This window comes from Channa argus, chromosome 13 (genome assembly GCF_033026475.1).
Source record: "Channa argus isolate prfri chromosome 13, Channa argus male v1.0, whole genome shotgun sequence".
Classification (NCBI taxonomy): domain Eukaryota; kingdom Metazoa; phylum Chordata; class Actinopteri; order Anabantiformes; family Channidae; genus Channa; species Channa argus.
The window spans coordinates 18,154,820-18,172,182 of NC_090209.1; the positions used below are offsets into that span (position 1 = coordinate 18,154,820).

Below are 17,363 nucleotides of genomic sequence, written 5' to 3' on the forward strand. Positions count from 1 at the left end.
TGTATTATGAGATACAGCTAGACATAGAGCCAGATGCCTCTAATCTCTCTTCATCATCCTCACACTGCTCCTCTTCATGGCACACACACACAGCTACTCGCTCCAGTTTGCTTCATGCTGTTTGTGGTTTAATGCCCCTGGTTCTATCACTGCCAGTGATTGTGAAATCCATCAGTGTTGCCAGTTCAGTGAAACAACGATTAACAAGATGACACACAAGTGCCAAATGCTTCATAAACCAGCGCGGAAAGAAGCAGCAAAGAACAGAAGGAACAAGCTGAATGAATTGAAACAATGTTTGCCTTCACATAGGGGGAAAACAATAGATGTTGCTATGACAACTAGCTTCAGTGTTGAAAAGTCTTGCATATCATCATTGCATCATTTTAAAAAACATGGTCCTTTCTAAAATAATTCTGAAAGCTTAAAAAGAACGCTTCAGCATTTTTGAAATGAAATTGGAATAGGAACTGCCGTATTCAAAACTCTTTGTTTTGTCATTATTGATTAATATTGATATTATTCTGCATAGACTGATGAGCAACATTTCAAAATTGCCCTGCCCTAAAAGACATTTATAATTCCATAAAATGTGCAAAATACAAAGAGGTGTGAATAGTCTATGAAGCAACTGTAACAATGACAATGCAAATGATAAACATGAATACCTTATTAGTTTAGATGCTGCATAGGATTTGAATTTGATTTACTGTATATGAAATATTCAGTTGTGTTTTTCTGGCTCTTGTCAAACACTAATTTGTTTGAACTTGTTCAGACAACTGGGGTTTTTTTTCTGCATGTTTGATTTCACACATTATCGTCTATCACCGTGCTTCCTTGGTGATTTGGGGGATGGCCTCAGGCCCAGTTTACTTAGAATAGCATAATTATGCCGTAATCCTTTTGGCCTCTAAACAATACATTGTAAAATGTGACTTTTTTCCCTCAATGAGTTAGTCTTTGGATTGAAGAGTCCAAAGTGCCTTACAATGTTTGAGTCCAATATTTAAATTGCATTCTGATTCTGTCTATGTTCTATGATTTCATTTCTGTTGCTACCAAAGTTTGCTTCGGCTCAGCAAAACTAAACTGATAAAAAGGTGAGATGGTTTTTGTAGGAAAATTGCAACTAAGTTGCTAAAACTGGACATCTGTTTACATCAGCATACAGCAACATCATGTTGATGCAGTACATAACTGCTAATGGTATTTTATTGCTTTTAAGCCATTATCAATACACTAGTGGCAGTTTAAAAAGAGATGTCTTTGCAGCTGAAGCAAACACTGGTCCAAATTTAAATATAATAACAACAACTCAAATTATAATAATAGTCATCTCCATCATCTTCATCATCATCATCGTAACATTTGTAAATTATCTTTATGGGGGTATTAAAGTTGAAAGAAGATCTTGAAGAGGCACCTTCAGAATTTTAAGAAACAGTTTAAGAAACAGTTAAACAAAGGAAGAGTCACGGATGGCTGGTGGATCTTGGCCATATTTCCCCAAAACATGCAGAATGGGACTCTTGGATGATGGATGGAGTACTGCAGCACACTGACTCAGACCACTGCCCGCCAGGTTTCAGGAGGGGCCTGATTTCACAGTATATCAGCATCAGCCAGGCATGCTATCAGGCTGCTTTTGGTCAGACGACGTGTGTGAGCCAGTTTTTTTGACAGGCACACATTCATATCGGTCCAGGATCATGCCAAACTGGTCCAGAGATCTAAACCGCTTTAAGCCAAAGTGTGGACTGCTCCTAATTTATAAATTCACTTCAGTCAAGCATGAGATAAATCATTGTTTCATATAGATTCCCACAGTTGCAGGCCAGCTTTTTGAAAAAGACGGGTCAAGTGCTGGAAAAATCCTTAAATCAGATGTTGTGGTAATTGTTTATCAAAAGATTCAATATAACACTCATGTGCAGGTTTCACAATTAGTTGCCCGGAAGCTGGTCCAATGGATCAAACTAACAAAATTCAAAAAGTGAGGTTAGGTTAACATTTACTGTACGGAGTTGATAATATCAATCTTATTGTGGTGAATAAGATGTGAAAACTAAAGGATGAGGAGCACAGTGATTGTAAAGATGGATTTAAAACAAACAAACAAAGACAACAAAAAAAACTACAAAATGAAAAACAAATCAATCATCATTTGAAACAGATGACTAAATACTCATAGCTCAACAAAGATAATGTCTGTTTAGGGGGGAAGGAGTCAGCAAGGGAGGTGATGAGGAAGGTAGTAACTCTTCACATCCTGCCTGCCGTCTCCGGTCAGCTGGCGTCCAGGAGCCTGCGTGGGCACAATTAGTCACCCCTCTCTCTGTGGAAGCAACTCTGACTCGCTGTCATGCTCTGCTGCATCCGTGGCTTCTCACCTTTTCATTCTTACCTTCTTCTGTGACTTGCATCTTCCATGTCACTGGCTACCTTACCTCTGTCAGCAGTGACTACTCCATCCATCCCGTGTCTTACTGCAACCAACTCCTCTTCACTCGTGTCGTTTCATCTGCGGCCTGCCACTGTTTTTGTAATCTTGCTTTACAAATGAAGTGGATCGTAATGTGTCTCATTGTTGATACTGTGCAAAATCACGTGTCAAAATTTAAGGAAGTCCAAGATTAAGTAAGAAAGAGCATGTGCTGTTTAATCTAAAAATAAATATCCAGACTAAAGCAGCAAGATTCATTTAACAATATAAGCAGCTATGAGGATTCGTTCTTCTTTTAATTTTTAAAGTGTATATTGTGTGTTTTAATTTTGTAAAATTACTATAAACCAATATTCAGTGTGTCTTTTATGAAGTCGACTTCTATAAATTATTATTTCCTGCTGATTATTCACCAGCGTTTTATATCATAGCAATCTGTGTTTTATTTTACAGACAGGTAACTTCATTGAGATTCTGTTCTCTTGCACTCGGCTACATCAACCTGTTAAAGTATATTAAAAGTGCTTGCAGGCTCTTCAATGTCAAATCCTTTATTCGTACATTAAGACAACAAAGTGTCAGAGAATGGCAGTGTTTGTGAGCCAAGTTTCAGTCGCTCTGATTTAAAGCGCGTTCACTGTGCTGGCTGTGGGGACGTCTGATTTATGATGGCGAAGATAAAATCTGTCTCAAAGTTTTACTGCTGATATGAAATTCAGCGTAAGCAGAAGGAGAGAAAATATCTCAGTTTTGAGTCAGAAACATGCATCACTCATCTTTTCAACTCAATTTATCCGTCTATATTTGTTTCTGTCTCTTTCAATCTACACACACTTTTTAACAGTTCTATAGCTGCTGTACCAGAGGAGGCACTGACTCACACACATGCTCTCCATGCAAACCGAACACAATCGGTGAAACGTTTGTTTTCCTCGCAGGTTGCTTTTCTCCGTGTTGACCAAAACAAGGCCAGTTTCCCACTATACAACACAAAGAGGTTTTGTTTCAGAGAAACCCTCTCATAGTGCTCACAAACGTACAGTTTGACACACACCATTGAAAATGGATTTCATTTTTTACTGCAAGAAAGCAGTGTAAAACTAGTCCCATTGTTTCAGCTCCAAATTTTGTTTCATGCCTATGTGTGACTCAGGCAATCTTGGATCTACACTGTAAGAGCTACAGTTGAAAAATGTTGTATTAATTTTCTATTATTTATATCCAGATGGTCTTGCAGAGTAATGATATTATAAAAGATTCAATGAATAAAACTTTCCAGCTCTTTTATGCCCCAAAATGTAATGTGAATCATAGAAACAAAAACAAACGATTGATACTGGAAGCATGAATCTTTGGAGTCACAGCACATTTTCATCTGAAGTCTTACACACCATCCAGAAGATGACATATTGTGTTTTGTATATTTTATTATTATGTAGTTATATCCTTAAAGTCCTTTAAGCAAGTACTCTATAGTGTTATCGCAAGAATATATCAACTGTTAACAGTTATTCTTTCAGCATAGATTTGAAATACTCAACATAAAAATGTTTCATAGAGACTGTTGATTAAGGAGAAATTAGTTTCAAACTTTATTTATTTATTGGTTTGTTTGTTTGTTTGTTTGTTTGTTTATGGCTGTGGGCAAAATGCATTAGTTTGGAAAACTTTAGACACTGATTATCTAAAAATGTGGATATACAGAATCAAAATAATCCTCCTGGCTAGATTAAAGGGAAGTAAAAATATTGTTAACTTTTTGTAATTTGGTTGAGCAGGCCCATTTGCATCCACTGACAAAGGCTGATGGTGTTATATGAATGATAAATGTATCAATCAAGATTTTCAGTTTTACGAGCCAAAGTTAGCTCCAAAAAAGCCTTTGTTCCATTTTTACAGTAACTCAAATTTAATGACACATGGGTTGATTATGTTTTGATTGCATTAAACATGTGGCTCACAAAATGTAATTACATTTTACATTAAGGCTGAATAAAAAAGTTTCTTGCACTACTTGTAAGTTACGAGGTTGTTAATCATCAATCTGTCTTCCTTCACAGATCTATTGGCCCCCGTTACCTGGCAAAAGAGAGGGCTGTGTTGAGACAGGGAAGGAGCAGGTAAGCTAGTCACAGTCAATGCTTTCGTCTTCGACACATTTACTATTCAAACTGCCTCTGAAGTTTTTACTTTAGCAAGTTGAAACATTTGTAGCTCCCACAGCTCCATCTTACATTCAGTTGGTGCAAATGTAAATCAAATCTCTTTGTGTCCTCTTCTGTTTTCCCCAACTGTGTTTGTGCTCCTGCAACTTCGAAACTCTTCATTGGGCCTCACAATGCCTCACCCAGAGGCATGCTCCATGTTTTTGACTCTTGTGACTCATTTCCTGCATTTACTTTGTAAAACGTTTAGTTTGCATTATCCTGTCTGCTTGCATGTTGATGTAAATGTGCATAGGAAGGTTGTGGAAGAGTTCTTCAACAGTGTTTTTAAATATGGGGAGCTTGTTGCTTGCTTTGAAGCCATTTATTCTACCAGCTCAGCTTTGGTGCCTGCATTTGGATTCTCATTCTTTTTCCCAGTTACTTGAACTCTGATGGCCAAAGAAATTACCGGCCCCTTTTTCATTAATGAAATTACTGAGTTGACCTACACAGTTGAGCAACTCTGTACTCACCTGAACTGCCAGTACCCACACAGAACAGAGAGGCAGCCCTCTCCGTCTGCTCTGCTTGGAATTTTGCTGTTCTGTTATGAAATGTCTATTGTAAAAAGACATTGACAACTGTTACATAAAATATTTGCTGTACAGTAGTTTAAATGGGAAGTACACACTGAAGGGAACATTGGAGTTATAGTAAATAAAGAGCTGTTCTGTGAAAGAAAGAAAGAAAAAAGAAAAAAGGGGAAAGATGGACAAGTGGGAATTAACTGGAAAACAGTAGTTAGAAAATTATTACATGTTAGAGGAAAAGGCAGAAATAAGACAAACACACAAAGGGAGGATTGTGTTCATTATGACCATGTTTTACAACAAGGGAAAGAAAGGAAAGGGATCTTCCAGAGCAGCCACCTGAAATAATGCTAAGAAAATAACATTTTCAGATGAAAAAAAATCATCCAATGTGTGTCAATACATTGGACTGTTGGACTGGATTGTTTCCTTCTCACACGCTGACCCAGCTTTGTGTATGTTAGCCTGTAGGAAGTCAAAGAAGAAACCTCCCAGCAAATAAAGGAAAAGGGAGTGGGCGGACAGAGGAGAGGGATGGAGAGGTGATAGTTTTATGAGCATAAAGTTAATTCTGTGACCACCGGTTAATAACAATATGCACTAGCAGTTGGTTTACTGCTTTAGTCCAGACTGCAGCATTGGCAGTTTGATCAGTTTGATCTTTGCCCAAGTGTCCTTGGACAAGACACTGAACACAGTAAAAGGCTGCTCCTGGCCTCTGCGTGTTCATTTGTAACTCACTTTGGACAAAGACATCTGCCAAATGATTGAACATGAATTCGTCCAGAAATGTCTGCTTAATTTTTCAGATTCCCATCAGCCAAACCTTACTTTTGATGCTAATTAGAAAATGTTATCATGCTATCGTGTTAAACGGAGACATGGAACACGGTAAACATTGCACCTGCTGCATTAAATCCTGAATATAGCAATATCCTGATGTTGGCATTTACTGCAGCTGTGTTTGAGTGCAGCCACAGAGCTCTTGTTGCTAATATGACAAGACAAAAATAGAAAACAAGACGACAACATAAACGTAGAAAATAGGAAATAAAATGACAGACTTAAAAAGAAATACTGAATATAAGAAAGAATAAAGTGAGAAGTCTTTTCTCTTTGATGTAGTGAGACATCATTAGATTTGTCCCCAGTTGAAGAAGACACTCCCAGTGGCTTTAGTTATGCCCAGAATACATAAACTGGCATAAATTGCTGGTTCACACACACACACACACACGTAATAATGAAACCCTGTTGGAAGAGTTGTAAAATTACTATAATTTTTTAAAACTTTTTTTACTTTGTGGCAAACAGTCAACAGCCAACTCCATCTGGAACAGGTTAGACTGAGTGTGTGCGTGTGTTTGTAGGCCTGTTCTCTACGTTTGAAGTGGCAGGTGTGTCGTGGGTGTTTTATATCACTTTTATTAGGGGTTTCCTCAGCACACAGCTCACAGGGCTCACTTGACCCTAGATATATGTGTGTGTGCGTGCGTGTGCGCGTGCTACTGTACTGTCCGAAGTGGATTTATGTAATTCTACCTGTGCCAAACCAGTCATAATAAGTGTGTGTGTTTGTGTGTGTGTGTGTGTGTCTGTGTGTGTGTGTGTGTGAAATACTGTGCGTAAAAGAGAAATTTGTCTCTATTTGTTAAACTACATAGACATCTCTCTGCATTCCTTCACATCTCTCCTTTTGTGTGTAATACTGAGCTTTTAGGTGTCAAACTAGATGGATTACTGTTTTATTCAGTGGCATCTACAAAGCAAACAACACATATATACTGAACACACGCAGACACACAGACACACACACATGTTCTATCTCAGATGCTTGCTGTTTGTGTCTGTTAAACATAACTGAGTTTGACTAAATGTAGTAGAGGTTTAAAGGTGAAAGGTCCTCACATTGTTTGTTTTTTATTTGGATATGTCTGTGTGTCCGTGTGTGTGGGGGTGCTTGTAATTCTTCACAGGTTAGGGCTATAAAGAACATTTTTCCTTTTTGCTGGTCTTAACAAGTTTGAATGCCTATTTGAGGTTTAGGACTTGATTGTAGGGATATAGCGATATATAGATACATAATTAACAAAAACATATTTGCTTTATGCCAAACACTATAGATGTATGTCCACCTTACATATGTATTTACCTTCAGATTAAAAGTGGAATTACAATAAATAAAATAGAAGAATATCTTTTATATCTCTTTTATGTGTCCTCAGCCTTTCATTGGGAACTGTCTGCCACCTCAAACAGGTTTTTACTGATACTACTTCCTTCCACAGTCACAACCTCCTGACCTTCACCATCATTAATTACAGCTCTGGCAAATAAATAGCAGGCAGAGGGGAGGCATTTAGCATCGTCAGCCAAGCGTGTTCTGTCTTGCTGTGGCTGTTAACACATTTTCTGCTTCATATATCTGCACCTTCTGCTTGCATTGGATTCATTATTAAATCAGGTGGTTACTTTCTTCCTGTCTGGGGCTCAAATGGTGACTAATTATAATGCAGGGCATGCTGATCTGAACACTTATTGAGTAGGATCAGATGTAGCATGTTAATCATTTTTAATATGTGGATAATTATCTAACTAAAAAAAGGAGCTGTGCACTTATTTTTGCACACTTCATTGGATTAGTAATCCTGCCTCCATCTTGATTTGGCTTTATTAGTAGAGCTGTGAGCAATTCTACTTTGCCAATTTTTGTGTCTCAGTATTATAAAGCAAGAGCCATTCCAGAAAAATACAGTTAGATTAAGGCTTTTAAACAGTAGCCAGAAGTTTCAAAAGGTTTGAGTTTAGAATTACGAACTCTAAATCATATTTACTAATGACACAACATTTAGTAAACATTTTATTCTTGAAATTGTAATATACTACTAATATAATAAATTATTTGGGATGTTGCAGCAGCCTCTTTATTAATAAGAAAAAGTGCTGCAGAGGCTGCAGGCACAAATGATAAATGGGTTCAGCACATAAGTTGCTCAGTGTGGTTTTCCATCGTAAAATGAATATTTGCTTGAGTATTTGGGTTTTTGGAAAAATCATCTCACACACTTTGGAACAAGTTTCTTGCGATGACTGAATGTTTTCAGTGCTGTCTTGAAATCAATCAAGAGGACTTAGGAAAGTGGTTTCTTTGAGGATCAAACAGCTGCTTGAGGCCAAAGACTTGGTTCATCCAGCTCTCCAGCTTTGAACTGTTGTTAGGATGTTTGTATATGTGTGATTATGTTTGAGGAGAAGGTCCTGTTCACTATAGTCTTATGCATGTGCATATTTGTGTGTGTTTGTGTGTGTGTGTGTGTGTGTGTGTGTGTGTGTGTGTAGGTGTGTGTGTGCGTGTTTGTGTGTACATGATATGTGTTGGTTCTCATTTTCTTTTACTGTTACAGGACCTGACATCTTTCCACTGAAATCTGGCTGCATACTGGAAAACGTTCTTCATCTCCAAACCTGCTGTTCTGTCTTCACCTTCAGTTGCTTAAACAATAATACATTTCAATTTTAATTGATCAACAGCAAGCGTTATATCTTAGCAGCTGGTTTAGCTTTAGTGACAGAACAGAATACATCAGTGTATAATGTTAGATTGGTAAGCCAGCTATGAAAACACAACTTTAAAGTAAGACAACTTTGAACCACACATGTAAAGGTACACAACCAACATGTACAGGTATGACCAGTAATAGATTACTCTGTCAACTGAATGCAGAATTAAGCTGACATCAACCAAACAGCAGCCATGACTGAACTATCTTAAAGTTCGGACTCCAAGCCGAAAGTACGACAGCAGCTACAAGCTGATCGGCTTTAAACCAGTTTTTAACCTCTTGCCTTGCAGTTTTTGTTTGTGACGATTGGTATTTAATAAAGCATAAGTAAAATATACAATGCTTTGTTAATTATAAGTCCTACATTCCATCTACATTACACTTGGGTTGACTGATTTTCCAGTTTCCTCATAGCTTTTCATCAGTACATTACTTTGGTGGCAGCTGTTCCATTTTTACAGCCCCTAAACGTTCAGCAAGGTCCATGTGACAAAGCGGATGAGGGTTCCATTTTTATGAACCCACTCAAGACAAACTCTTGAGGCAAACCATATCTTATTCCTGACCTGTAGAAAATTTCCTAAATTCATCTGTGTAGAACATATTTAAACATCCTGGCCAAGTTGTGATACTGTGTTATACTGTTACCAAATCAAACCATGATTAGAATGATTTCCACCCTGTGGTGCTCTTACTGGACAGGTTTCTCAAAATAAAGAGCAACAGGCCACAAACCCTGCCTCTTTTTGTCATCAGGAAGACATCCATCTCCACTCCTCCTCTCTTGAGTCACCTTCTCTGCTTCTTTGACCAAAGTACCTCTCACTCTTTACTGAAAAAACATAAACATGCTGGAAAAATTGTAGATTTGTTAGTCCAAAAGGTAAATTAGTCTACTAGAAACATATGTTTCTTCCATTGAAGTTTTAAATATTTAGCTCTGCACTCTGGAAGTGCATTGCCTTCCTGTTTTATGCTTTAGAGGTACCTCACTTTTGTGGAGCATGTATCATGGGAAATCAGACTTACATTTCACATTATAAAGAGCTGGAGAGGCCGCCAGCAGTCTCGGCAGTCTTTCTTGTTTGTTTATGATAATGATATATTATTCCAGAGTAAAAATAGCAATAATGTGATGTTTAAAATGCTGTGCCTAGCTTTTTTAACCACCCAGATACAGTACTGTGGTTTTGTAGGCGTCCTCAAAGCTTGAACTGTGTGAATGGACAGCAGGGTATATGTGGTTAAAAGGGTTAATAAATGAACAGCCCTGGCTCTTAATTCAATTGGGACTCTTCAATTTCAATTCTGGCTTGATGTTTAAGGTTACTTCCTGAGATCTCAACGTGAGCCAAAACCAGAGTTGGTAATTAGAACACTTCATTTTCTGTTCAACACCACTCCCTTTGTTGCCACTTAATCTGAGACAAGACCACACAGATATGTAAAACCCAACATCCCTTGGTGGGAGTGCAGAGACATATTTCCTCTTTTCCACATTTCACTCCACTTCACTTTCCTAGGCCACACAGATCTTCAAAACGACCTAAGTAGTGAAACAAGAACATAGCAGAGACAGATTTGTATTCATCCTCAGTCCACTTTGTACCGTAGGCTGTATTAGACAACATGCTGTTTCATCCTTAGGAGACGCATAGTAGGCTGAACATATATTTTGCACTGATTATACAAGTAAAGCCATTCAACAATAACTGATAAATAATTAAGTGGAATCAACATGTGAAATTTATTTATGACACCTCCTCTTCTCCTATTTTGCATGTACATTTCATATTTAGTAGTAATTTTAGATTTATTGAAAGAAGTCTTAATGCAAATGTCTTTTCATTTAGTTTATCACAGGTTAACTTTGTTTGGGTTCAGACATGAGCCAGCAGGGGAGGGCAATGTGTAGAGGTAAACTATTTTGCGTAGTGCAGTGACATGATTTACATCACCACAAAGCACTTGAGGAAACTATCAACAATGTTTGAGCGTCTGAGTGCAACTTTGAGAGGGATGGGGGCCACACACAAACACAAAATGACCTTGTTAACTTAAGAGAATGAAGCCCAGCTTATTCCCTCCTTCACAGTTGACACCCGTTTTGTTGTTACAGACAAGATGAAGGAAGTAGTTGTGCCCTCAACATCCTCCGGACCTTTGATACTAGTTTCCCCAATCACTGCTCCTTTGTTCTTGTTTGTGTTTGAGTGTGTAGAAACGTTTAGCACTTGCTATTAGAGTTTCTTTATAGCTTGTTGTATGGTGTTGTAGAGTTTCACTTTGGCTGAATTCTAAAAGTCAGAGATTCATGTCCGGCATGAGATGCTGAAGCTATCACACTTCATCTAATAAAGTTCTTTGCTTGGCCCTCATTACACAACATGTGGCATCAATAAGCCTTGTGAGAAATTACATAGTTTTCGACAGTACCCTGCAAATCAACTTATCTCCATTTGAATAACAGCTGCACTGTATGATTTCATTTATTTATATATTTAAGATCCTTTCCCTGTATGTGTATGTACGTGAGCAAAGAGTAAAAGTTATGGTTTAGTAACTGTAGCAAACCCAGTAGTCACACAATAGTGCATGAACCCTGTATTTCACACACAATACTGTATTGTCCGGAGCATACCCCATGTCTCACCCTGTGCCAGCTGGAATTGGTTCCACCTACAAAAACCACAAGGATAAACACAAACACTGTAGCTAGTTGATAAATGTACGAATGGATATTTTACATTGAACTTTTTCATATATATCTGGAATAATCAAGGTTTATTCTCTGTGTCTATCTGTGTTTTGCAGAACGAGTGTGCCAACTATGTTCGCCTCCTGCAGCCCTACAACCGTACCCACCTCTTGGCCTGTGGTACCGGTGCCTTTCAGCCCATGTGCGTCTTCATTAATGTGGGACACCGAGGAGAGGTAAGCGTGGTTGAATATAGTGTGCGTGCATGCGTGCGTGTGTGTGTGTGTGTGTGTGTGTGTGTGTGTGTGTGTGTGTGTGTGTGTGTGTGTGTGTGTGTGTGTGTGTGTGTGTGTTTGTGGTGGAGGTGGCTGCTGGAGAGAAGTGTGTGGGTCTACAAAGTATCTTATAAGGGGGAATGTCTCAGCACAGCAGTTACTCATACGCCAAAGCACACACACACAAACACACACAAACAAATAACCCACCCCCCATAAGACATGTATTTCCTTTGTGTTGGCAGCTACAGGCATCCAGTTGGTGTTTTTGAGAAAAACTATGATATACAGCTGTCACAGTTGTGTAAGACCCTTCTTTTACTGTATGCATGCTGAAGTACAGCTGCAAGTTTTTTAAAGGAAATGTTTGGAAACGTTGAATTTTATTTGCTTTTTCTAAACATTAAAAAGACTTTTAAAAAGGAGTTTTGCTCTTACTTTAGTTCTATAGCAGTGGTTTCTTAACAGGAGCCCATCCACAGTTTTTTCTCGATGCATTACCCTTCAGCAACTTATCTCAAAGTGATAACATTAACATGAGTTGAATTTTTCCTGAACAGTTAATGTTAATTTGAGTAAATGTTATATTTATTAAATAATAAAACGGATGTTCTTTCTGACCACTAAGAAGTAAAAACCAAATGTAAAGGCTCTTTCCCATTCTAGCTCTGATTTGGCCTCCACACACTACTCAGAAAACAGCTTTAGCAGCCACTTTAGCTGCCTTTTATATCTGGGCATGTACCGTGTACGCTGTGTTTGCAGGAAATGTCTGTGGATTGGTAAAAGCTCCTGTAGGAGGCTCAACCAAGCACTAAATGCTAGAAAAGGCTCACAACTGGTGTATAATTTATGTAGGTTCAGTATTACAGTCAGTTCTTTCACATCACATAGGTACATTTGAACTCATTTTGTCAAATGTCTTCCTCAGTGATGTGTTACTGTAAAAGCAGTCAAACTGATTCTAAGTAAATTAACACTGACTAAAGTTAAGTACCTGTAAATTGTACAGCTTTAAATATTTACAGTGGGGAATTCTGCAGAAGGTTTCAACTAACTAAACGTACCTGAAACACATGAGAAGATAAGGGATCATTGGGTAACCTCTAAGCAATCTTTTGGAGGAAACCAGGCTAATGGAACAAATATGGTTGGTGCCAAGATATGTTTTAAAGAAACACAACTCCGAGTGGCCCTGCTCCCGCAGGGTTCAAGGTTAAGCCTCAGCAGGCAGCTTTGCCTTGAGTCCTTCTATAGGGATACTCAGCTGCACTGCTAGGCCCTCTATACATCTTTTCATCAGCACAGGCTGGCTCTGTACACAACCACTCAGCTCAGTGGGAACTTCTGCAGAGTCTCACGCTTGGAGCCATTTAAAAGACAAGAAACTGTGAATGGAGCTATTAAGACAGAGTCTTCACTAGCTGTTTCATGGCAGTCCACCAAATCCCTGTCCTATGTGCGCCCTGCTTAACCCAGCAGGAGAAAGTCAAACTGGGCATGAGGAGAGGAGAAATCTGGACAGTGGCAAAGTGCTAAGAAAGGGAAATGAGTCAGCGGGGTGGGAGTGCCAACCTTTCAGTGTAGATTGTGTGGCTTATTTGTGCATTGCCGCATTTTTTTCTCCCTTGTGGATTTAGGGCTTTTTCACAGTGTGTGTTGACCAGGTGCCATTTTCTGCCTTCCTCTCAAACCGTCATTCTCAACGTGGTTTTAGGACTCTGGGTTTTATGGCACGCCATGAAATCGCACCGTGTTTGTTGATGGCAAATAATTTTACCTGTAACAGATAACAGTCCTCCACAATGATTTAGATATTTAAAAGTGGAATCCTTTAAGGCTAGTTGTCAAATTTTAGTATTGGACAGACTTATTTTAAAATGGAGGTCACCTGCTTGTGCGTCTCCTGCCACCACAACGTTTCATGTCGATGTTTCTCTCCAGGCAGACAGCGCGACAGGGAGCCTGTCCATTTATTTAACCAATGGTTAACTGGTGAAGAACACACACTCGCCTGCTTGTCTGACCTCTCAAGAGACCTGAGGTCATTAGCCCTTGGACTGGGATATGTGTGGGATGACCTTTGACCTCTTAGGTGTTTCATCTCAGTTTGGGGCAGACATACACATATTATCTGTCTCAGTCTTGTGTTGCTATAGCACAAGTTTACACAAACTAATGAATGTAGAATTAAATACAATGTGAATTAGGTTAATTTTGTCTCAGGTGAAGAAATAGGGCATCGTTCTAAAAAGATGTTTAGACAGTTAAGAGGTGAAAAGAAAGAAAGGCACTAAAACATCTAACAATTAATACACATGAATGAGTTTCAATAGTTTTCATATTTGCTGGAAGGTGGTGGAGAACATTTTTTTGTATTTTTTTAGTACCACTGAAACTACTTTTTGAGCAATAAAATGGAATTTTAATTGGGCCATTGGGAAAAGTTTAGTCTATGTAGTCATTTATTATACAAAGATGTCACAATTTCACTATTGTAAAAATCTCTGAGTGTGGAAACAGTGTTTAGATTAACTCTCACCACATCATGCTGATCTTAATTCTCGAGTGTACATGTTCCCCCCCCAACCCCCCCAACCCCACTTGCACTAACACACACAAACTCTAGTCCCCATGGTTGGTGCCACAGCTGCCTGAGCAGTGTCATACATATGTAAATAAACCATCATTTTTTAGTGACGACATACACAGGAACAGACCGCCCGCACACACACACACAAAAACAAAAACAAACATAGTAAAACGAAACAAAGAGTTGAACACAGACACACAGAATCTTAGGACATGCAAATTCCTAGAAAATACATTGACATGAATATAAATATATAAGAATATTTGGAAAGACACTAAGCAGGTCAAAGAACAGGTACCGAACTTTCAGATTAACAATACTGACATAACTGACAGAAAAGGACATGAAATCCTGTGCACACATACACACATGCAAGACACAGATGCTGCCTGCTGCTCCTTCTCTGAGCCTTGTTGCAAATTTTCAGCTCCGTACTGTTTCACTGTTATCATAATATAAACGCTGATGGACTTTTCTTCCCACACTTACACTGATGCTAGATGAGATTTTTTTTTGCATCCAGTGGGAACAAAAAAACATTCAGCAGAGCCAATTGCACAAAAATAATTTGATATAAACTGCATAAAAGTCTACATGCAAGTCTTTCCAGACTTATATTTTAGTAAGTTTCTTAAAGAGTCTGCGAGGATGTTTGTGCCAGACAAGTGAGATTCCCCAGGCATTTCTGAGATGTACCATTGACAAGAATGGGATACACATAAGGTGACTGTGATTTTGACCTTTGACCCTTGACCACCATAATCTAATCTGTTCATCCTTGAGTCCAAATTGACACTTACAAAGAAACTTTTTGAAGAAATTTCCTCAAGCTCTTCCTGTGAGACAACCTTCACAAGAATGGGATATGAGAACCTTTTGCCTCTGGCTAAGGATTTAAAACATATTACAAAATTAATTGCCATTTATCCCTTTTTTTATTTTTCCCATGTATGTTAGCTTTGGTTCAAAGTAAAGATGACTTAACTAAAGATGACTGAGAATAAATGAAGCTTCTTTAGGCTTAATGTACTGCTTCAGCCCTTTCTAGTTTTTGTTACTCAACATTCTATATTTAATTTCCTCTGTAATAATCACCATAACCCATGATCCTGTCTCTATCTGTGTCTCCCCCTCTCTTTCTTCTTAATCACCACCTTGTTTTTTTTCTATAAACTTTCTACTCCGGTTTGTCTTACACAACCTCTGTTGTTTTTAGCAACATTTCCTTTTACTGATACATTTTCTGAATATTTCATGAGAAGCAAAGAAGGAAAGAGCTCTGGGAACACAGATAAAAACATGGTCAAAACTATTAAAAGTAGCAAAACATGGAGAAAACAGAGCAGAGTGAAAGCCACAGAAAGATATGAGAGAGCAAGATTCCCATGCTCTTGTGAGTTGTGAGAGAGTGAGGTCAGCCATTATTTGACTGGACAATGAGCAAAAAGACGAGCACAACAGCAAGTCAAATTAAGTCTGTAGTTGGCCAAGTTGCTCTTAAGGTGGATAAAGTCAAATTGGTAGGTGTTTAGACATTCTACTTTTTTAAACCATTCTATTAGATTTATTTGAGTGGTAAATGTTAAAAATGTGAAACATCTTTTAAAATCCAAAGATTAAACTCAGAAGCCCTCACAGATGATTCATATTGAGCCTTGTTCATGAAGTATCAACCTCCCTATACTTTATCAAAAGAGAAGTCCTCTCTCTCTGTGTCAAGAAAGAGAAAGAGAGGACTTCTCTCAAAATTAGAGGCTGGAAGGAGCAAGAAGCACAAAAAGTGGATGTCTGCTTTGTTTAACTCAGTAGGAGAGAGGAACAGAGGTACTGCAGGTCAGGGAAAGAAGTAGCAGCCAGGAGCCTATTTTGTGAATGGGTTTGACATGATTAACACTGAAAGTCTCATTTTTTTTTCTACTGTTCTTTTTCAACACTGTCTCTCCTCTCAAGACAAAAAGACAAGCAAAATGTAGTGCTTCCAACTCTGTCAAAGAAAAATTCACGGAGTTGTGCATATAACTACATGTCCAACCTACACTCCATTTACTGATACTTTCACTTAATGGCTTTGTCATGGCTTTTTTGCAATCTGGCCTTTTACCTTAGGACCTCTGTCTGAGGATGAAGAGAAACTGGAATTATGTGGCTGTTCTACAGTGGATTTCTCCCTCTATGACTAAATATGGTTGGAAAATACTGTAGTTATGTAGGGCTGGAAAGAAGTCTAAATAAAGCTCTTTGATTCTTTAGTGAACACCAAATCAGCTTGTTTTAGAGGAAACTGGTCCTTTTGAAAGGGACCAACTTTGCTGGTCAGTGACAGCTACGGACAAAAATTACAAATATGAGTTACAAGAAAAGATAAAATGTAGTATCTACAATCTTGATCAGTTTGTGTTTGTCAGTCTACAGCCCTGTTTTTGTGGCCTTTGCTTTCACAAAGATTCCACATATACTTCACAATCAGAGATGCACAGATTTTACTGTAGCTTTCTGACAGGTGACATGTGGTGCATTTAACGCCCTTATGTATTAGGAGTAGATGTAGGGAGAGCTTGATGTTATGTGACGAAGTGAATTATCTGGCAACTATGAAGCTAACCGTGGAGGTTTGGTACAAGAGCTGGTGCCTTAACTAACTTTTGAATTATATTGTTGAAATGTCTTTTCCTAAAGGAATGTATTGTTAGTGCTGTATATCTTATCTGAACTACGTCTTGAAGTATGTTTCAAATAGGAACAACGTAGTAAATTTTGTGAATTGCATTATTATTTGTTCTCAAAGTTGACACCATTATTGGTAGTGTTTAGTGACAGAATGGAATTGTTACCTTGCCGTGTGATGTATATTATTCATGGTAAAATTTCAGTATGACCTGCTGGTGTTTGGTATGATTGTTGTAGTAGTCTGTAGTAGGAGAACTGTGTACATTTTGTGTTTGGAAAGTTATGGTTATCGTACCGTCCCACCCACTTTTACACCCTCACATGCGCTTATTTTTATGCTTCTGAATACAATGCAACATGACCCCCCTCTGATTAGTGGTCGGA

The 17,363-nt window shown here is 38.3% G+C and overlaps 1 protein-coding gene across 4 annotated transcripts in view; it reads left to right on the forward strand.

Annotated features, from left to right (window-relative positions):
* The window catches only part of sema3bl (sema domain, immunoglobulin domain (Ig), short basic domain, secreted, (semaphorin) 3bl), a 54,972-nt gene that overhangs the window by 19,950 nt on the left and 17,659 nt on the right, over positions 1 to 17,363 (forward strand). For all 4 annotated transcript variants that reach the window (XM_067527701.1, XM_067527700.1, XM_067527703.1 and 1 more), the window contains exons 3-4: positions 4,507 to 4,566; positions 11,561 to 11,680. In XM_067527701.1, the coding sequence (XP_067383802.1) occupies positions 4,507 to 4,566; positions 11,561 to 11,680 (180 nt within the window). The remainder of the gene's footprint in view (positions 1 to 4,506; positions 4,567 to 11,560; positions 11,681 to 17,363) is intronic.